Genomic DNA, 23,041 nt, shown 5'->3' on the forward strand with positions numbered 1-23,041 from the left:
CGACTTGATTTTGCAGAAATTGGCACTATTTGCAGGCAATTTTGGGTATTTTTAGGCACATTTGGTTGGCATTGGGGCATTTCTCCCAATTTTTTGGGTATTACCAGCACATTTGTTGGCATTGGGGCATTTTCCTTAATTTTTTGGGTATTACTGGCACATTTGGTTGGCATTGGGGCATTTCCCCCAATTTTTGGACATTACAGCATTTGGTACAAGTGACAATCGCATTAGCAGATTTATAGGATTTGCGCACTTGCAGCTCTTACAGGTGTCAGCTGATTGTGTTTTTCACGGCACACGTATACATTTGTGGTTTGCTGCAGTATATGTATGCCATTGTGACACTTTGACAGATTTGCATCATCGTGCAGTACACTTGCAGATTTGGGCATTGCATACTCGTGGTGACTTGTGACAGATTTGCTGTGCTATCATGGCCAACAGTAATAATGACCTCTTTGGAATGCTATCTCAAGAGGACAAGCTCAATGGGGACAACTACCCTATGTGGGCTTATATGATGCGTCATGTTTTGGTCGCCAAAAATGTATGGCTATATGTGGATGGCATTGAGGAGTGTCCTCTTGCACTTGCTCTAGCGGAAGGTGAAGTGATTCCTGCTCATCCTCCTACAGGTCCACCTCCTCGTCTTCCTTCTACTCAGCAGCAGCGTACTTGGGATGCTCAGGCCCATGCATTGATTGCTCTCTCGTGCCGCAGGCATATCATTCCGCACATTCGTTCTTGCACCACTTTAAACGGTTCTTGGGATACCTTGGCGGCATTGTATTCAGGTCGCAATGAGGCTCGTGTAGCTTACCTTCGGAGCAAGCTTGAGACGGACCGCATGCTTGAAGGTGACTCTATCGATCAATACCTTACGCATGTGAAGGACCTACGAGAGCAGCTCATTAACATTGATGAGGTCTTGACAGATAGCTATCTTGTTCAGACACACTTATGTGTGTTGGGCACTTTGCCCTAGGCCTTTTAGTACTCACTTGAACTTTCATTTCATATCATTATTGAGTACATCTTTTCCAGCACTCACGTTTCTCTGTGCTTGAGGTTGTGTGTGTGTGTGTGTGTGTGTGTGTGCAGGCTAGCTTCCCTCCTACCCAACAGTAGTTACATCATGTGGAAGCGTTGATGGAGAGGTAGGAGTTGTACCCAAGTGGTGTGGGTTGCTTTAGGGTGAGTAGGGACTGATTTACAGCAAGGGAGTTGTGTGTAGAATGTGAGGAAAAGGGTTGTATTTATAAGAAAAGAGAGCTTCAAGGCTTAAGAGGGAAGTAAGGCTGAAAAAGACAAGTGTCTAGCCACATGTTAGAAGGTGGGACAAGTGGAGGGACACTTGGAAACTAAAGTGACAAGTGTTGGGACACTTCTCCATTCTTCTAGAACACTTGGAGCTCAAGTGACGAGTGTTGGGACACTTGTCCATTCTTCTAGAACTTTCTGTGGTAAGGTGTCAACTGCCAAAAAGAACAAAGAAAAAAATAGAAACCTCCAAATTTAGCAAGCACAGTTAGAATGCAAAAATTACTAAATAGCGAAAGTGATTCCTAAATTTTAAGAAATCTCTACTTTTTAGGGTTAGCCTTCTTAGGGCAAACCGAGGTTCCTATTTTTTAGGGTCCAACCCTAGGTTTTAGGAACCCCCCAATATGGGAGTCAAATGAAAGCTCTTTCCATCCACATTCACAAAACAATAATGATTTTTCAATTTGATGTATCTAACTCATGTAAAATGAAAATCAAGCAATCACTCTAACATAGACTTTAATTGGTCATGCCATAGTATCGATTGTAACTGTTTATTCTTGCGGATCTAGCCCACACTCCCAGGCATCAATCCTTTCTGTGTGCGGGCTTGACCCTTGTATGCTTGAGTTTTGGCCATAGGCGCCCAATTAGGTCATATAGGTGGAAGTGTGGACTATTCATGTTCTAGCCCACTGTGTGGACCCACCATGACCTATGGCCACTCACCAGAAGCCAGCTCCTATGCACGAATCTATCAAGTAAATGGATTTTCTTGCTTATCTAAATTCAAAGGAAAACATGAAAAACATAGAAGAAAGTATAATTATTATAAAGGATACAAAGAATCTTTCTTAAATTTTGTGTTGAGTCATGACAGTCCTCTGGCTTTCATTCAGCTGTCCTCAGTTGAAAAGCTTTTTTGTATGGTTGAAGAAGCCTTGGATAAGATTGGATGAACTTTTCATCTACCCATTTTGCATCCGTTGAGAGTAGATCTTTGAATTTTTGCAAAAACTTCCGAGTCACAAGGCCACTTCTGGTGGTCTGGTCCTTGTGAAACAATATCTGTGGTGGTTCTAGCACCTGTTCAGTTTCTTCCACCAAAGGTGGATCTTCAATGATGGGTTCTTTTGGTTCTGGTCCAACATAAGGCTTTATTGAACTTACATGAAAAGCATTATGTATCTTCCAGTGAGGTGGAAGATCAAGCTTGTAAGATACTTCATTGATCTTATCAGTAACTTTGAATGGCCCATAATATCTATTGGACAACTTTGAAAAAGATGAAGTTTGGCCGGTTCCTTGCTTCAGACGGCTTTTATCAAATTTCAGCAAAATACAGCTGTCCTTCTTGAAGACTAAATGCCTTCGACGCTTGTCAGCTTGCTTCTTTTGTCACTCCTGAGCTGACTTGATTGTGGAGCGGACTTGATTCATTGCTGTTTTCAAATGTAAAGCAAACTAAAAGCATGTAAGATGGGCTAGCTATTTGGTCCAATTTCATTTGGAGATTATGCATACTCATGGTAAAGACAAAGTAGCAGATGCTCTATCTTGAAGACCCATGACCCATGCAGTTTTTTTGGAATATCATTTGGACTTTACTATGATGAAAGATCTTTATGCTATAGATGAAGATTTCAAGGACATTTGGGACAAGTTGCAGAATGGAGACTTGGTGACTTCTTATGTTATTAAGGAAGGGTTTCTTATGATGCAAACCCGTTTATGTGTGACTAAGGATTTGAGACCAAAAGTAATGGAAGAATGCCATGCCCCACCTTATATGGAACATAGAGGTATCATGACAACAACTTAGGCTTTGGAAAGTTATTTCTTTTGGTCTAGCATGAGAAGGGATATTGAGCAATATGTTATAGAATGTTTGGTTTGTCAGAAGGTCAAGTTTGATTGTCAAAAACCCGCAGGATTGTTACAACCTTTGCCGATTCCCAACGTTCCTTTGGGAAGTATTGCTATGGACTTCATATTTGGATTGCCAAAGTCAGGATTTGAGAATGATGGAATATGGACTATTATTGACAGATTCCAGTGAAAAAGACCATCCGTGTAGATCATATGGCAAGATTGTTTATTAAGGAGATCTTCAAGCATCATGGATTACCCAAATCCATTGTAGGGGATAGAGATCCTCGGAGTACCAGTTTCTTTTGGAGAGCACTTTTGACAACATTTAGACAAAGTTGAATTTTTCTTCGGCTTATCATCCTCAAACAGATAGGCAAAGTGAGATTGCTAACCTCACTATTTTGGATATGCTAAAGTGTTATGCTCTCAAAGCAAAGGATCAATGGGAGAAGTATTTGCCATTGGTTGAGTTTGCCTATAACAACACTGTTCACTCTTCGACAGGCAAAGCTTCTTTTGAGATTATCTGTGGCAACCTATTTTGAAGACCAAGGAAGAGATCTTCTATATGGACGAGTTTGTTTGAGATTTGGATACGGCCTTTGCACAGGTTCGGAAGGCTATTAAGACTTCTCAAGCCAAACAAAAGAAAGCAGCAGACAAGCATAGAAGGAAGGTCACTTTTGAAGAAGGGGATTGGGCGTTATTAGGATTTGAAAAAGCAGACCAGATGGCCCAGATGACTGTATTAGATTTCGCAGTTGAGCGGTCATTGCGACCAGATGGCCCAGATGACTGTATTGGATTACGTACTCGAGCAGTCATTGCGACTAGATGGCCCAGATGACTGTATTGGATTTCATAGTCGGGCGGTCAATGTGACCAGATGGCCCATATGACTATTCATGAACCCTCGGGCAATCCTAGAGACCAGATGGCCTTGTGGGAAGATTGAGCTGTTCTAGTGACCAGATGGCTCAGCACGGTTTCGATGAAACCAGACAGAACAATCCATGAAAAGGAGGATCATTACTTGTGCATTGCATACTGATGTATATCTAAATTTCTTTGACTTTGTGTGCTGTTTTTGATGGGTGGACAATGCTTGGATTTATTGCCTGTGATAGTCCATTGGACTCCAGACTACCTGGCCAGTCTCTGGAATACCCAGTAGACGCGAATGATGCATACTTGTTTGTTGACTAGCTTGTGTCTAGTTTTTGCAGAAGGTGATTATGCATTTATTATATCTAACGCTTGTTATAGGCTTTGAAGAAAATGTACCATCAAGAACAAGGACATCGGTCAAAGAAAGGCACAAAGATGTTGCCAGAGGAGCACAAGGCACCACATGTATGAGGAAAGACCAGATGCAGGAAAGGCAAGAGCAAAATGGATCAGGGGGCTGAGAACGAATGGGAGTTTGTACGACAAATTCCGATTCCCTTGGGGGCAACGCACGTGACGATCGTTCTAGCAGGCGACGTCTACAGTAGTGGCAAGCGGCGCTTTTATTAGCACGGGTGGCTAGTACTTGCGGCGACTGGCAGCAACAAAAGCGGCTATAGTAAACACAGTGGCGAAACCTGATTTGTGAAGGCACACAAGGACTACAACAAGAGGCGCAGGCACACAAGGACTATAGCAGAAGGCACAGGCGCACAAGAGCAGTAGGCGGTAGCGCTAAGGCAGCAAGCGGCGCACACAGGGCGGAAGCGGCGCACACAGCAGAAGTTGCGCAAGTAAACGCGGTGGCTATGTGCACAAAAACTCTCACGGCTAGTGGCTGGCAGTGCAGCGTTGGCAATTGTCGCTACAAAGGTGATGGAGCTAAGTAGGAGGTGCAACAAGGGTGAGGCAACGAAGAGGGCAGAAGCGACGGCTCGCTCTGTAGGCGCAAAAGAGGTGGTAAGAAGCGGAGCCACCAAAAATCGGGCGCTACTGAGATGTTACTGCCGCCTGCGATGGAGGAGTTAGTTTGTGTGAGGAAGAAGATGATGTGGGCGATGGCTCTTCACAACTTCTCTCTCAAGGTTCTCCACGAGTTTTCTATGTCTCATCAAGAGGATACTTGCTTCTTATATACTAGAGGGGGAAGTCCATGCTTTTGCCATGCTTTGCTTTTGCTTTGTCTCCTAGCTTTTGTTTTATTTTCTTGCTTTTTCTTTGCCTCCTTGCTTTTGTTTTAATAATAGTCAAAGTTCTTGATTTATGCTTTTACAATCTTCAAGGCCTTGCTTTCAGGCCTTGGAGCAGCTTTTTGCAAAAGCAACTTTTAGCTTTTTGATCCAGTTCGATGCCCTCTTTCCAACGGTGCTCTCAGCTTTTTGGTCAACAAAGTTTGACTTTTGCTTTTTCTTGCTTTTTGACCAAGACAGGTGCTTTTTCCAATTCCAACTTTAGGAACCCTATTTCCATGTGTCCATCATCCTATCCATGTGTCCGGGCATGAGTTCTATTATATGAAAAGAGCATAGAGGACCAAAGAGTTACATTCCCTCCCTCTTACATCACAGTTGTCCTCAATATCAACGATTCGGTTCTTGTATCCCGCAAGCTTCTCGACTACCACCACAAGTGCTAGAGGAAGATCTAGCTCTGGCAATCTAGTTGTGGCATAATATCCTTCTAAAGAGTCCTTATAGACCGCTTGAAGTGGGTCATCCTGAAAGACCTTTGTCACTGTGCCTTTAGCATGGTTGACTGCGCCACCTTTGAGCACCGCCACCAGCTTCTACAAATACCTAAGAAGGAGAGGGTGTTTTTCGTATCACGTATTCATCACCCCGGTGTTTGCTTCCTCGGGATTGATTTTGTTCGGATTGAATATAGAGAGCTTTTGTGGAACATCAAACAAGGGATTTTGGTACTAGCTTGGTGTAAGTCTTTTGTCGGTCATCCTTGTGGTGAGCTCGGCATCAGTTATCTTGTGCCTCGACATTGACTCGGCTCGATCTTGACATCGACACTTTTGTGTATTGGTCTTGGCTTGGAAAAGCTTGTGGATTGTTCGTGAAATAAATTCATGAAGAGGGGGTGGGGCTTGTTTCCCGCTCCTTGTGTATTGTGTGAAACCCCCCTATTCTTATCTCTCTGTCCCCCTTCTCTCTCTCTTTCTCTCTCTATCTATGTCTCTCGTACACGTGGTTGCATCTGTCACTGCACGCTTCGTTGGGCTTACAAGAACACTTCACAAGGGATGTGAACACGGAGTCTTGCTCCTCCCTCTTGCTACTTGCTTCCATACTTGAGCATTAGAGCTTACCAATTGCAAGTAGAGTCGATGCCAGCGGAAGCATCTGGAAGATGCCAAGGGTCCTGTCCCCTAACAGCCAAAATCAGATGCTCCCAAGCCGAGTACTCTGTACCACAAATTGCAACCATGCCACCTCCGAGTCCTGTCCTCTCCAATCCTGATGGTCACTCACTCAGCTCGTCGAGTGACAATGGTGCCTGAGTCACAACCACTGTAGGCAATAGCTGCTCATTGATAGAAATGCATACTCCGCCTTGTGTCCTGGAGGGGCCAAAGAATGGGACCAGAAGGTGTGTCTCTTGCCTTTGCAGGATCTTCGCGTAGGAGGGGTACGTCCCTCTGAAAGGTGGTGCTCCTATATGAAGGGAATGTCAGTGGGTCCACCAACTGGTGCTTTGTGAAGCTCTTCTCTAAGGACACTAGGCCTCTGAAAGCATTGTGGACCCCTCAAACCTAGATGTTCCACATAACTAAGATCCGTGGGGGTCGGAACTGGTGGAACTACCCTCCACTTGAAGAGTCTTGGGCATGGGTTTTGATGGAGAGTAGTCACTCTTGGTCCTTACGTGAATCCATGCCATATGGGCATGAATCCTTCTCTCCATGTGGAGCCACTTTGTTTGAGCCCTGGAGTATGCATACTCTGGACTCCACCTGTGACAATGCAGGTATTTGTAGGAGGGGGAAACGGGTACTGCCATTGAAACATGAAGAAACACAAAAGCAGCACCTCCAGGCTGGAGGACACCACTCCCCTTTTTGATCTGTGTGGCCCGAGCCACCCAACTCCATCCGAGCCAAAGGCCAGAGGTGCGTAAGCACATTAGTGACATAGGTCATGCAAATGGTGCGAGAGCTTTATTGCCTGCTCTTGAATAGCTCCGATCACTGACTCCATGCTCCAATCTGTCCCTAGTGCTGCACTCAATGGGAAGGAGATAAGTCATTTTGCCACTCTCTGGGGTGGATAGTCTGGAGTGATATAACACCACACATATACGAATGGGAGCCACCTTCTCGTCGAACATATCGGCTCCTTCAAGGGGAAGGAATTGGAAGAAGCTGTAGTCAACTGCTCCCCCTATCACTCTTGGGGGGGGGTCGGGGGGTGGGGGAGGGTGCTTGGCAGCTCTGGTGGGAGAGCTTGCACCAGAGAGGTAGCAATGGTCATCTATACCAGCTCCGTAAAATGATGGATCAAACGGTGGACTGAGCTAGCCGATTGCCTCCACTCCGAATCGGACGGCGACGCGAATGCTCTGGAGAGGCGGAAGAAAGGGGGGGGGTGGGGCAAAGGAAGCTTTTCCTAAGATAAATGCTTTTAATCGGTTCTCTGACACAACCTTATTGTCTTGTGTCTTGCTAGCCTAGCGCCTCTGTCGGCGCCGCTCTGCTTTGGAAGTCGAGTGGCGGTTCGGCCTCGGGTTAGCAGTATGCTACTCTCTTGCACCGAGCACAACTGAGGTCGGGTCCTGGTGCTTTGGTACTTGGGGGCCTATGTCCCTCCCACCCCCCCTGAGGAGGATGTGAACTGGGCTAGGGGGGACCACTGGAGGCGTCCTCGTGGACTTCTGGCGAGGACAAGCTCCAGCGAGGTGTCCCATCTACCCTCGTCGTCTGATGAGCTTCTTCTTGGAGGACCCCTTCATGGACGATGAATTGGAGCGAGCTCTCCAAGCCTTCCCCATAGGAAGTGCCTGGGTAAGTATGGCCTGCAGGTTTTCCTCTTCTAGCTCCGTTGGGATCTCTATGAAAGCCAGGATTTGGGGGGCCTTCAAGGAGTTCATGACTTCATGCATCTTACCTGAGGGCCTCATTCACTTGATTCCAAAGGACAGGTGAATTGGAAAAAGCAAAAGATCTGAGAAAACAGGAATTGAGAGGGGCAAGAAGCAATGGGGAATGCTGTGCAGGTGGAGTGGAGGTGGCTAAGGTCGAATTTTGTGCGCGCGAAAGGGAGGGAGGGAGAGGGGGGGGGCAATCAGCAAGATCCTTTTACACTTATTTACACAGGACTGCACCCAAATTTTTACATGACACTGAGGTGCTGGATACAGCCCTGCAGGCCAAGGCCAAGGTCAAGTAGATGGAAATAAGAGGAAATCTCTAGTTCCATCTGTGAGTCTGCCAGTGGGGTTGGTGTGTTACCCAAATGGCTTTTGCCTTGTGACATGGATGGACCAAAAGAAAATTGCAAGAAGTGAACTTCCTTTTGATGTCCAGGCTTTAATTGACAGAAGTTGGAATTGATGATTAAAGGAGGGGAGCTGCTGCACCTTGTGAGAAGGGACATAAGTTTTTTTCTCCTTCCCAAAAGGCATCATAAGCTCATCCTTATCAAGCAAAGAGCACTCGTTAATTCCATGTTTGCTGAGTGCTCACCTCTTGTTCTCATGGAAAAGCCTGACCAGGTATGCCTTGAGTCGTCTGTTCAGGCAAACATTTTCCAATTGTGTTATTCTTGTGTGGAGGCAACAATTGACTAGCCTGCTTCAGATATGATAAGCATGATCAAATGTCAAATGAATGGCTGCTGGAGCTTCCTAAATGGTTTCTCAACCAGGCTCCCCCTTTGGTTTTTTGTCAGTCTGATGGTTATTTATTCTTTGTAGTAAATACCAGCTTGGTTAAACTTCTTTTCAGCTTGGGGACATTGGAAAAGTAGGTCAGCTGAATTTCCAAGGACCCTTCTTTTGACATGCCTTTATCATGCGAGTGCACTGTGCACTTTGAAGCAACATAGTCCTTTTTTTTTTTTTTTGGGGGGCATGTGGAGCTTGGTGTTAAAATGCATTTTGAGAAGGCTTCTTGTGTTTTTTTTTTTTTTTTTGGGAGGCGTTTGTACTATATATATTTTTTGGGGGTGTTTTTCTATACTTCCGAGGGAAGCTCATTCTTTTAGGAAAAGCAAGCTTTTTCCGTGTGCACACAATCACTTATATGCCCAATTAGATTCTTTTTCTTCAGTCTTTAGGTAGGAGGTTTAGTTGTGAACCTTTCTCCAGCAACATTATGGAGCTTTAGAGAGCACTCTGAAAAAATCTAGATTTATTGCACATTTAATTTCAATGAATTTATATTTTTTGGCCCACATTGTTGCTGTTGAGCTTTGGATTGAAAAAATAAACTAGATGAGATGTTTCTCTAAAAATCATGATTTAGATTTAGATTTAGAGTTGTGATGTTTAGCTTGCCAGTGAATTGAATCTTTTAGTGAATTGCTATTTCTTTGGTGGGTTATAAGGGTATTCCACTCTAATAGTTTTGTGAAAACTGCTTTGTGGGCTGTAGGAGCATCTCACGAACAAATGGTCAACAACGAAGCAATGGAATAATAAGTCCTTCAAGAAACATGGATCAGGTGCATGTTTCAGAGCAGTCACAAGTCGATCACAGAACTTTACTTCACCGAAAGGAGTTCTTGCCTCATTTTGATGTGAGAGCAGCTGAAGAAAGCTTGTCACTTTATTGCAAACCCATAGAACTTTACAACATCATTCAGAGGCGAGCCTTGAGAAATGTAAACTCTCCATTACTCTTGTAATTTATGATAAAGAGTTGGAAGCCAATGTGCTTTGGGCAGGTCTTGATGTTATTTGCGAGTAGAATGAAAGTTGTATGAACTAGGATATTGTTTCTCAGTTAAAAATATCAATCTGTGAGTGTGCTCTCACAAGCACGATAAGTATCAGAGTTTGATCAATCATGAAATTTAAGTGATTTATTTTCATTTATAATGTGCACAAGATAAACAAAGCAATGTTTGAATAGGGGTTCTTTACCTGGAGTTTACAATCTTTTATCCCCCTCATTATCCCTGTCATTTTCGAAAAAGCAGCTTTCTTGTTTCAAGCTCTGTCTTATTCACATCAAATTTCTGGCTACCCCTTAACCCTTACCCCTTACTCTTCAACTCCCATGTTTTGAACAAACAAACTGTTCGTTGGCACCCAAAATGGCTAATAGTCTTCAATTTGCTGCATCTAGCTCTTAATGAAGTGTCCCTCATACCTGTCTTGAAGCAGCATGGTGCCCCCATGTGCTGTTTTTCTGCCCAGTCCTGTCTTTCGTGCCGTCCTTTTTACTTGCATGCAGCCTCATTGGGCAACATGTTCCTTTTCTGCCACATTCAGCCTTGTACAAGTTTTTCCTTCTTCTCACTGAGCCGCTTTCATCGTGAAAGACGATCACCGTGAACACTAGCTATCTCTACACTTACAACACTATGGACAGCCATACAATGAATGTTGGAGATGCTAACACAAGAGGCGGGGACAATGAAATGCATGCCTCCAATGCTTTACAAGATGAGCAAACTCACGCGGTGCACTATAGGAAACATGAATATGTGGGACAATCGTCCCGTGGCAAAGAGAAGATGTAGGAAGAAGAGTCCATAGTCGTGAGGGTCAAAATTACTCGTATGCAAGCTTTTCTCCATGCACAACAAGAAGAATTGAATCTCTACCGCCGCAAAAATCCATTGGTACATGTACCGTTTGAAAGCCAAGAAAGCTGAATCTTATATGGATCATGCAATGGCAATGATTGCTCAAGAGTTGCACATGCAACCGAGGGATACAACACGTGCATACTTAGCTCGTACCGAGGATGCCTATGCAGAAAAGGCAACCATCCCACATGTCTTGGAATTTCCACAGGTGCCTGAACAAGAACTTATGTCTAAGAGGATGAATCTCCAAACCATCAGCGACTTCACGCGATGCAGGAGTACCTTATGTAGCCCGTGAAGGATACAATGTTTATGGCAATGGTCAAAATATATGTCAAATGCCATTGCCGGTTGATAATGTGCATGCACAACACATGCACCATGGGCTGTAATTTTCTGTTGGTGTAGGTAGTCCGCGTATCTCTCATGCCACTCATGCCTTCGAGTGTGCTCGTGAGGGAGAAGCTATGTCTGAAAATGCAGCAATGCTTGTTGAATGTCTTATGCATCACCTTTTTCTCCTAAAATGACGCCAGTCATAGGGCATGTCCCAATGGACAAACATGCAGGAAAACATGTTGAGATGGAGGCACATGCATCAAAGTCTCGTGACTTCAAAGCCGGAGACAAATCTGTGAAGTTTCATGCATATCATGGGGAATATGATGCATCAAAGGCACTTGCTTTTATTGTTCACTTTGATATTGCTTTCAATGATGAGGATTTCACTCAGAAATGCATGATCTGGCAAGCATGTTCATGAAAGGCACTGCTGCCCATTGGTGGCTCACGGAGAAGCTTTCATTGAATCCTGTTAGATCATGGGAAGAGTTCAAGGAGAGGTTCTATGCTCAATTCTTGCCTCCCAATGCATTGAATGAGATAACAATGAAGTGGGATTGGGTGAAGCAAAATGAGGGGGAAATAGTGAATGCATATATACAAAAGTTTTGGGAAGTGCTTTTGGAGGTGTCTCCATTTATGCATGTCAATGAGGCGGAAAGGAAGAGAAGGTTTCAATCGGGATTGCAACCCGTGTACAAAGCGGGACTACAAATGTATCCTGGTCACACCTTACACCAACTAATCGTAGCCGCCACTGCCACCGAGCAATTGGAACTCAAATTGAGTTGATCCAATAAAGCTAAACTCTCATTTCAAGGCAAAGAGAGGGTTGTCCAAAACTTGCAAAATAATGAATAGCCACCCAAAAAGGACCAAAACCAAGATAAAATGGTCCAAAGGCTGAAAATAACACTACCAAGAAGCATCCCTTCAAAGTGATAGACTATGGTCTCCCTCTCGAGCATAAAAAGCCAAATATGAGCGAGGAAAAATGCTTTACTTGTGGTAAAACCGGGCATATATTGCAAATGCATGCCCAAACAAGAAGCGTGATAATGCAAATGCATCAAAGCCCAATGTACATATGGTTCTGGATATGCAGGGCAACACTTCACATGATAGCAAAGATAGGGTTGTATGTAAAGCTTAGGGGTTTCCGTTGCGATGGATGGTGAGAAAAGGCTGTCCATAGTTGCAAAAACTGGTCAACCAGCTCCCATGCACCCAGAAAAGCAAGCGCATCCCCAAATCTGAGTTTTCTGCTAGTCATAAGGGCTCCCCACCGGAAATAGCTCAAACGTGTGCTTTTTGGGTCCAAAAAGGGAGCGCCTACTAGAAGTGGGTATAAATGAAGTCCGGTGCCCATCTTATGGCTGCAACGTGTATTAAATAAGTCTTGCTCAATGCGTACTCACTCATTAGTTGTTTGGCCACTTATAAGTGAGTGTGAACCTACACCAATAATTATTAGCATGTCAACTCATAAAGCTGTAAATTGAGTTTTTGGGAATACTTTCCAACTGCAAAACACATGTAGACCACTTGTCAGTCCCAAACAGGTGTGCACATACACATCCACAGGGTGCCCAGGCGTCCTCGGTCCCATGGACAATGGAGGCAGAAATCTCAAGCATTGTCTAGGCAAACAATACAAGTCATTCAAAGATAAAATCAAAGTCATGCACACACATGAGTGCAGCTAGAATGGAAGAAACACCCATCTGCTCAGTTGTATCGAATAAAATGTCCAGGGCTCATGATCCTTCCGGAACCTTCCCAGAACATAAATACAAAAGATCTCCAGGATAGCTAGTCCCAGAGAATTTCATCATGTCAGGCTCCATGAGCTGTACGTGTATACCATGTCAGGCCCAATAAGCCACACATGTACTATCATGTCAGGCTACACCAGTCATACATGTACCGTCATGTCAGGCTCCATATGCCACACAGACACACCATGTCAGGCTACACCAACCATACATGTATGTCATGTCAGGCTCCACATGCCACACATGAACAGTAGAAAAATAGAAGGTTTTAAGAATTTTGTGACATATTGTGTCCAAAGATGGAGTGTGGATGGAAGATTGATGCAATTCGGAATTGGCCCGAATTGAGTTCAGTGCATGAGATCTGTAGGTTTCTTGGATTATGCTCTTAGTACCGCAGGTTCATTCGGCACTTTGCATGGATTGCTTCTCCTTTGCATGATTTGACAAAGAAGAAGGCCACATTTAAATGGACTAATTTAGAGAGGGATGCATTTCTCAAATTGAAAGATGCAACTACTCATGGTCCAGTCTTGATCATTCTAAATTTGCAAAAGCCTTTTAGTGTGGAATGTGATCCATCTGGAAATTGCATAGGAGCTGTCCTAAATCAAGAGGGACATGCCATGGCTTATGAGAGCCGTGGATTGCATGATGCAGAGCTATCTCTTGGCATTTATGAGAAAGAGCTCTTGGCTGCGTAATTCATGCACTTACCATATGGAAACATTACCTTCTTGGGACTGATTTTACAATGAAAACAGATCACCAGAATTTGAGGTATTTTCTTACCCAAACTAAATTGTCAGATAAGCATATGAGGATGGCTGATTTCCTCTCTATGTTTCATTCTCAGATCTTGCACACCCCAGGAAAGAAGAATGGAGTGGCCCAAGAAAGAAGAATGTAGTGGCAAATGCATTGTCGCGAAAGCTGTATGTAGTGGCTATCTCGGTTGTCTCTCATGGAGACTTGTCTACCATGCGTGATTTGTATCATACGGATGCTGATTTTGTCACTATTTGGGTTGATTTGATGGCTGGTCATGCACATGCCTCTTATGTGATCAAAGAGGGTTATCTCATGAAAAATAATTGCCTATGTGTGGTGTCTTACATGAGGCAAAAGGTTTTGGATGAGTGCTATGCTCCTCTATATGCTGGTCATAGAGCCATAATGCCTATTACGCACATGATTGAGCGGTATTTCTTTTGGCCAGCTACGCGGAAGGACATAGAGACACATGTATGTGCATGTATCACCTGTCAAAAGGTGAAATTTGATAGGCAAAAGGCACCGGGTTTTCTTCAGCCATTGCCGATTCCCACACAGCCTTGGGAAAGTATTAGAATGGATTTCATTATGGACTTGCTAGGACCCAACAAGGTAATGATACAATTTGGACAATTGTGGACAGGTTTAGCAAGCAAGCTCACTTTTTGCCGGTCAAAAAGACCATCAAAGCTGAGCATATGGTTAAAATATTTCTTACACAAGTGTTCACGCATCATGGAATGTCGAAGTTCATTGTGGAGGATAGAGATCCTAGGACCACAAGTCTCTTTTTGGTGGGTCTTATTTGATAATATGGGCACCGAATTGGACTTCTCTCATCAGCATATCACCCTCAAACGGATGGGCAAAGTGAGGCTGTAAATTCAGCCGTGTTGGATCTCTTGAAATGTTATGTGGTGGATTAGAAGTCTTCTTGGGAGAGGTACTATGGGCCTTTTCGAGAAGATCAATGAAGTGGCTTTTGGATTGTCATTGCCTAGTCATTGGCACATACACAATGCTTTTCATGTGAGTCTCCTTCGCAAGTATGTAGGGCCAGAGCCCAGTGAAATGGTCATTGAAGATCCACTAGTAGTGGATGAGCTTGAGGAGATCTTGCAGCCAGAGCAGATTGTGTATCACAAGGAATGTAAGCTTACTGCAGGCAAAGTTGTCAAGCGTTACCTTGTGAAGTTTAACAACTATCTTCCCACTGATGCTAAATCGGTAGATGAAGAGTGCTTCAGAGATTGCCCACATGTGCTTCAGACATATTTGGATGCTTTTCAGTTGCGGACAACTGTTTAGAAGCCGGGGGGGGTGTCACCATTTGGCCACCCCATTGGTCCACCCGTGCTTTCTCATCATGTATGTACATTGGATTGGTGTCCCATGGCAGTTGTATATGCCGAGGATTGATGCCACTCATGTCATACTGTGGACTTGGCTTTCCGTTGGGATTTGTGCCTCTATGTACATGCTCGGAAATGCCTGGTGGATTGGTGTTCCATTGGGTCTGGTACCTCATGTACTTGCTTGGAGCATGTCTATTTTGGTATAGTCTCATGAACGGGGATTGTCCATACCAATGTTGGATTGCATAGCATCTTTATGTGCTTGCTTGCAATTGAAATTGCATGTTGTTTTCATGCTTGCTTGACCAATGTGTAGTTCCCGGTAAGGGGACGTCCGTCCGTGAACCGTGCGTGTGAAATTGTCTGCTGACATGGTTATGTGGCATGTGACAAGTGGTAAGTATTGGTCATAAACCTAGCCTTAGGAGTTAACATTATTTTATAAGTGAGTGTGTATACACTTCATTAAGTTTTGGGCGACCAAAACTCACTTATAAATTATGGCCAGCTCGGTGTTCACACACACTGATGTCCCGAGGTGGGCAAAACCCAATGTTCACCGCCTAGACTTTATCCCCTTTGTACAAAGGGAGTAACCAGCCATGTGTCCTTTCTAGCTTGCTCCACAAAGCACCCGCCTGCCACCTAGAGTGGACAACTCACCACCTCACTCTTCCCTCTCTGCCTAGAAGAAGGCGCCTCCTTCCCAACTCCATATCGAAGCTTGTTAAGGTGTTTCCCAAGCTTCCAAGAGTGTTTTCGGGTGCTAATCACTCTCCTACACACTCTCAATAACTGAAATTCAGCAAAATAGATTCTTTCTTGCTGTAATATTTGGTCTTTTTGTTGAAAACCCTAATTTCATCTCTCCTTTCTCAAGTTGAACCATAGGGGAAGCTTTACCAGGGTTTCCTTCATCCTCTTGAAGACTTTTGTCTCGTGAAGAATTGCGACAAAAGATTTCAACACTCCAAGCACTTCCATCGCGAAGACTTTCGCTGTCATCGACTCTACTTGGAATTTGGTAAGCTTTTATGCTTAAATATGGAAGCAAGTAGAAGGGGGGAGGAACCGGATTACAAGATCACATACCCTGTGTAGTGTTCTCTTGTCCTACGTGCTCTCTTGCAGATTGTTGCTACCATGTGTTGGTGAACAATAGAGAGCAGATGGTCAGGAACATGGGTACTTGAGAGGGTAGTGTGAGTTGCAAGTCTACACCGACAACCACTTGTTTGCAATACTGTATTCATATGCATTGGTATGGAAATTTGGTCAGAAATGCCAATGACACTATGTACTTGATTCTCCCAAGATCAATAAACTTTATTTGAGGGAGGGGCGGGTCGTTCCGGCTCATTGTGTGTCTCTTGTCAATTCAGCAAATTACTTCTTGTATTGAGCATGTGTCTATCAAATCTTAGTGTATTTAAGTTTATTGATTAGCATTGTGTTCAACCAAGTTACACCTCCTCGCTCCATGCCCCATGTCCCATTTATGATGTACTACATCCGCCTCAATCTCTAGAGTGTGAGAGGAAACTTTGATCTGACCAATAGTCACCCTCATAGCGTAAGACATTTGTGCAACCGTATAGTCTGGGCGTCTAAGAAATCCATCCGTTGTGAATCTAAGGAAATGATCTCTGTAGTACTGCATCTTGGTGGGAAGGGGACCTGACCAAGTCTCCTTGGTGTGCATCTGGATCAAATCCTGTCTTAGAACTCTATTCCTCTCCTCTTGGGAGAGTGTAAAGTATGGGAGTCATCATCATACGGAAGGGCGGTAATCTATCCATGTCGAGCCCACGTGCTAAGAACCACTCATCTACTATAGCATACCATGATGGGTGATGGCCCTTTGTGGCAATACTCTGTGAGGACTCCATGGCCAAGTGGGGTAGTCTCTCTGGACGCATGCCTTGATGCGTCTGATGTAGGCTATGGTGTAGGGCATATATGGTGGGCCCGTTGCAAAACAAGGCCATCGAGACCACTTCCACTTTTCTCACTCCTCTTGCTGAGTCTATTTGTTCCATATAGACCGAGATTGTTCATACCCTCTGTGGCTAATGGGGGAAGCGATAGGGAGGTTTAGAGCGCATGTGCAAACGGGAAGAGGCTTTTTTGCGCACATGGTGCCCGGATCCCTTTCTCTCTAATCGGGAGGACGAGATCACTTGGCATTATAGGTCTGGCTTGTATGGTTGTGTCCAAACTAACATCTACCCCTCACCCCCAACCCCCCCGTGCCCCCCCCCCCCCGCGCCGCGGCGGCCGTAGGCAGCGGGTTTGAGGTAGTAGGCTCCCTCCCAGAGCGGCCAACCATGGAGGGAACCACCCTTCCTAGTTCCTACTTTGCCTCTCTGGAGGGTTATGGGCATGTACATTTAGAGTATGGCTCTTTTTTTTTTTGGAGGGGGAGGGGAATAGAGGGCTGCTTATGAAGAGAAAAAGGGTGACAACCACCTAAGAATGTGCCCAAAAATGCCGAGATGCAAAGGATGGCTCAGGAAAGCAGGTGGGGGGCAAACGCCATATTTTTGGGCTGTCCAGAGAGCAATTTGTGGATTACAAACGTGAAGGGAAATGCTTTAATGTGACAACAAAGATCACGTGGTCACGAAATGCCAAGAGAACTCCAAGCACGCAGAGGCTAATGTGGAAAAACCTCAGGTTAATGTGGTGCCTGATGTACAAGGCAATACAGGATAGCCGCCCAAAAGCAAGCCCAAAAGCAAGGTGACATATAAAACGTGGGGGGATTTGAAGGATCAGCGTGCTTTGTTTCTGTTTGATGATGCCTCCACGTATAAGTTTATATCGGTAGAGATGGCTGCTGCCATAGGCCTTAATATCAAAGATATGGGCATGCAAATAAATGCAGATGCAACCATTGAGGGCAAAGGTGTGGATGTGACACCCGTAATCGGCAAACTTCACATACATATACATGATTATGTGGATCATGAAAGGTTTTTGGTGGCTCCTCTCAGGGGATGTGATGTGTTGTTGGGTATGCCTGCTTGGAGCCAAAGAAGGCTTACAAGAAGAAGAAAATCAGCCGTTTGGCCTCACCAATGTCCGTGCCGCTTTCAACAGGACGATGGACAAGATATTCAGAAAGCGTAGAAAGTTCACGAGCACTTTCTTTGATGACATATTAGTGTTCTTGAAGAGCGAGGCCGAAAACCGTGATCTTTTTGTCATTGTTTTTGAAGAGCTTAGAAAGTATAAGCTCTTCATCAATGGAAATAAGAGTGAATTCTCTCTTTGAAAAATTCACTATCTTGGCCATATTGTATCTAGAGATGGCGTACGCATGGATCTGCAACTATATCCAACCATACAAGATTGGCCAAAGTTATATTGATCTACACAGCTTTTGGTCCTTCTTCTTTGCACACTTCCTCAGTAAGAGAAAGCTACTGCCTAAGAGTTGGAATGAGCATTGTTGAGCTTATCTCTCTTTCTCTCTCTCTAGTGAATCCTAATAGCAAGAGAAGAAGAGAAACCTTAATCAACTTTCTAATCAGTTAAACAACTTGTCTCTACCGCTAATAATATACTAATAAGAGGAGTTAGACTCTTGAGAGAGATTCACAAATCATGGTGGATAAAACAAGCATATAAGCATGATTAGCGATGGTAAAGAGATTAGGAAGCTTAATCAAACTTGTGGATCATTAGAGGAGGTAAAATAACTACTTTATTCATAATGGGGTGCCTCTTACAAGGCATAAGGAGCCAAAAGCATCTCCTCAAACCACTTCCAAATTCTCTCCCTAGAATCCCTCCACACTCCAGCATTCACTCTCCATGATTCTAGGTCCCTGTTAATTCTCTCCCCATGGTTCTCGGTGGGCTAATTGGCATCTTCTTAGCCACTTGCAAAAGTAAAGATTCCCCAGTAACTAAGTGCTTTTATAATGATGAAAGTAATCTTATACCATAGGACCCTTACACACATAAAGACTAGGGATATTTGGTGTATAATCCCAACAATTCACACATGATTGTGACCACTGAATCCATCTAGAAATGAATACATTTGATGATCACCAACAACAGCAACCTCGAGAAGAGAATTTGTGAAGGGTAATGGAAAGGAATCTATAATTCTGGCTACATTCAACTTCTTGTAATCCACTCAACTTCTTGTAATCCACTCATATACCCTCAACTTCCCATTTTTCTTGGGGACGATGACAATTGGAGACACCTAATTAGCTTTATCAATGGGGTAAATGAAACCTACCTTCAACAACTTATCAATCTCTTCTTTAACTTGCTAGACATAATTTAGATTCATCCGGTGTTAGCATCTCTCCATTATATAAAAGAGATAGCATAATAAGTGTCATGAAATGGCACTCTAAACATTGTAATTATGAGAAAAGCTAGCTATGCCACAAAAATATGTAACTTGTAAGCATCTAGTTCATCTTTCCTTAAGTTTTGGACGCCCAAGTGTGAATAAGAGCCAGTTGTATAAGTAACATTATTCTCATAATGCAACACACAATTTTCCTTTTTGTGCTAATTGAATCTAGTCTAATCTCCTTACTCTCTTGTGTGTCTATGGTGTGTGTGTGTGTAAGAGAGAGAGAGAGAGAGAGGGATTGCGCTTGTTCTCTCTCTCTCTCTCTCTCTCTCTCTCTCTCTCTCTCTCTCTCGGAAGGAGGCACAGGACAATAGGCGGCTGGAGGAAGTGCATAGCCATGTGGGTTTCTTTCTTTTATGGAAAAAGCTAAAGCTCAGGGTGTTGCTGTGGAAAACAACCTTGGTTTTAGCACCGTGCTTGGATGGTGTATATGTGGGTTTCTTATGGAAACAGGACATTGGTTTTAGAGAGGAAACAGGCCTATGGATTATGGGATACAGGTCTTTGGTTTCATGTGGAAACATTTTTTTGGGTTCATGTAAACAGGTTGTAGTTTTCTCGAGGTTACATGCAAGCTGTGGCTATAGGGAAGGACAATGGTATAGCCCTACTGTTGTTTGGGAAAAGGTTTGAAGGTTCCATGGTAGAGATGGAGAAGACCTTTGGAAAGTACGGAGGTGTTGTACAAGTGTGCCTTCTCTATGGTATACTTTGTTGTAATAACGAGAGTTCTCATTTGGAAGTCCTGGGTGAAATTACAAGGGATCTTGTTGGCGGAGGATTCCACAAGTTGTACTTTATAGATATCGCGTCTTGTGGAGGCTAGGCTATATCCATGTTCTTAGGTGGATTCGGGCCATGTACATATGGGAGGTGGAATTTTGGAAGTACAAGAACGTAGATAGGTTATTCTCCAAGTTCACATGTGCATATTCATAATTGATGCATGCTTGGACATTATTTTTCTTTGTGTGACATTGTTTTGGTGCACGGATAATGCTTGGTATTTTTGCACATGATTGTCCATGGGGTTAGGGATGCATGGGCACCCTATGGAGTTGTGTGTGCACTACCTATTTGGGCATAAAACGGTGTCTTATGGATTTTGCACGTTGCAATTTGCTAGATATTGTGTGTTGTGAGTTGTGGCCACTCATGTGGAAAAGAGAGTGCCACATGTAAAGTTGGAAAGTTTAAATAGGATTATGCACACATGCACACAAGGATTTCTCGGCGTCCCCAATTCTGTGGACATTCGCAGCCATTAAATCTAGGCAAGGCTGGTAGATAACAAAGCCTTTCATGCATAGCAAGCAACATGCTCATGCATAATGAAATCGACCTATCTTCAAACATTTCACACGTGTTTTCCAAATCCTCTTGTGAAACCTTGCTTGGAATATGGCCAAACGACTAAAAGTCAATAATTATGGGATGGACGCGCATAACCATCCAAACTGGGGATCTTACACGGATAATTAGCTAAACTGGTGGTACTCACACGGATTCACTGGAATAGATCCTTTAAGGTTCCCTTTGTGCTCTTGGAAAGTTTTGCCATTCATCTGTTTTGAAGTCCATTTTTCTAGGCTTTTTCAAGCGAAGAATAAGTTGCATTAGGCTCTGAAAGTTATATTACTCATGGCAGGTCCAAAACTTAAGGTTGGCATGTTAATTGTTGTAGAGGCATATTGATGATAGCTGTTTTGTTTCTATTTTTACGGCTTCTTGTTTGTTAACATCATTGAGTATGTTTTGTACAGCCAATTTTTCTGCAACGCTGCTTAAGCTACAAAATGGAGGAAGCACGTCAAAGGCGGTAGGAGTTTTTCTTTCTCTTTGTTGCATCCTCTTTTAATGTGATTGATTGAAGAGATTGAGTGTTTTTTAATAGTAGATGGTTTGGTTAAAGAGATTGCCTGTTTGACTAGCTCATGCAGAGGGTTTCTTTGAGTGTTTTAAGTGATGTAATTTTTATGAGTGTATCTTGATGCAGCATGAAAATCACAATCTCAGTTGTCAAGGTTTCAACTACACCATGTGATGCTCAGCTGAGCATAGGAAAGACAAATGGTAGATGCTTTGGTCTGGGGAATGATTTAAAGGAGCAAGTGTTTCAGTCAGTTCTTGTGATGTTAACCACTCCTGTATCTACTTCAGGAATGGTAGGCTCAATTATCAAGATAGCCTAGTTCAAAATTTTGTTGTGATTGCCTTCATTTTAACTGCCTTTTTTCCATGCAAAAGAACTGAAGTGAGCATCATTTTTAGGGCTATTCTTGCTTTCGGTTGAGCCAAACCCGTGTCTTGAGGAGCACTTCTGCAAACTTGTCCTCAGCTGAAAATAAAGGGCAACCATCAGTTACATTTCTTCTTCCAGAGATCCGAAAGCTGCTGTTGAATTCCAAAAGAGATGGTGCTGTCATTGTCTTCATCACCTCTGGTATACTTTCAGCTGTTGCTCTCTGTATGTGGGCTTGTGAGTCTTTAAGTCAAGTAATGACCTCATTGGTGTACAGGGGACCTGAACCCTACATGCAGTGGAAAAGGCACACAAATTGAATCCTCAGGTGAGCTCACATGCTGAGTTATGGCATATCTAAACAACTTGTTAGGATAGTCTCATGCATGATTGTTTCTCGTACCGGTATGAACCAATTTGTACCGTATGGTTCGTGCGATACAGTACCGTACGGTGCGATATGACCGTTTTTGTCTGTTTTTCTTGCTGTTTTTCGGCCGTTTTGTTTTTTGGGGGCTTGTCTTGGCTTTAGGCTTGAGCTCTTGAGAAACTCCTTTAAAAAGGCATCCCGCCCCAGCAGCGCCCCCCCCCCTCCCCCCCAACCCCCAAAACCTTCTCTCACATTCAAGCTTGAAGCTCCATAGTTTGTTAAGTGTTAAAAAAAAACTGTATTTTATCGTACGGTATCCCAAAATTTCACTTCATACTACCAAAAATTCCCTTGCGGTATCGTATTTTTGTACTGTGACAACTATGGTCTCATGGCTTGAGTCTTAAATCTGGATTGGAGTGCTGATTGCCCATGATCCAGTTAAAAAGGAACGTGTTCATCTATCTGCTCAAAGCGTATTTGCCTCCAAGTGCTGGACTGAGACATCTCTGTGATTCTCTGGAAGGCCAAGATCTAGCTGAAGAGACGGGATGTCATGACCTTGTGAAATTGGTACAGCATAAGTGTGAGCATGGTGGTCGGTGAGCAAGATAAACAGTTAATTGTTCATACTTGGGTCCCCGGACAAAGGTTAATTTGTGGACATCCCCAAGTGTGAAGGGGGACCAAGGGATTTAATATTTTAATGTTTATAACCTTGGGTGGCCCCTAGGCATAAGTTTTAATAAACTTAAAAGGGCCTTAGAATTTTAATGGAGAGAAGGGGCTACTCCGTAAGTACACACCTCTCTCCCTTTTTTCTCTCTCTTGCTTTTGGAAAGAGGGGGCTGGCTGAAGCGTGGATTGGTTGGCGTGGAAGTTTCTGAAAAAAGAATCGTGTATAGTCTGGCTGCAGGCTGTGCCCCTTGGACTCCCGCCTTTGGAGGTGACA

General features: G+C 43.7%; 1 protein-coding gene across 2 annotated transcripts in view; it reads left to right on the forward strand.

Annotated features, from left to right (window-relative positions):
• Positions 1–23,041, forward strand: part of LOC147611513 (polycomb group protein EMBRYONIC FLOWER 2-like) — a 110,598-nt gene that overhangs the window by 27,281 nt on the left and 60,276 nt on the right. For both annotated transcript variants that reach the window (XM_086784618.1, XM_086784619.1), the window contains 5 exons: positions 9,686–9,914; positions 21,241–21,296; positions 21,474–21,642; positions 21,749–21,920; positions 21,997–22,047. In XM_086784618.1, coding sequence (XP_086640744.1) covers positions 9,686–9,914; positions 21,241–21,296; positions 21,474–21,642; positions 21,749–21,920; positions 21,997–22,047 — 677 coding nt within the window. The remainder of the gene's footprint in view (positions 1–9,685; positions 9,915–21,240; positions 21,297–21,473; positions 21,643–21,748; positions 21,921–21,996; positions 22,048–23,041) is intronic.

This window comes from Cibotium barometz, chromosome 47, assembly GCF_041138505.1.
Source record: "Cibotium barometz isolate CiBa-2024 chromosome 47, ASM4113850v1, whole genome shotgun sequence".
NCBI classification, from domain to species: Eukaryota; Viridiplantae; Streptophyta; class Polypodiopsida; order Cyatheales; family Cibotiaceae; genus Cibotium; species Cibotium barometz.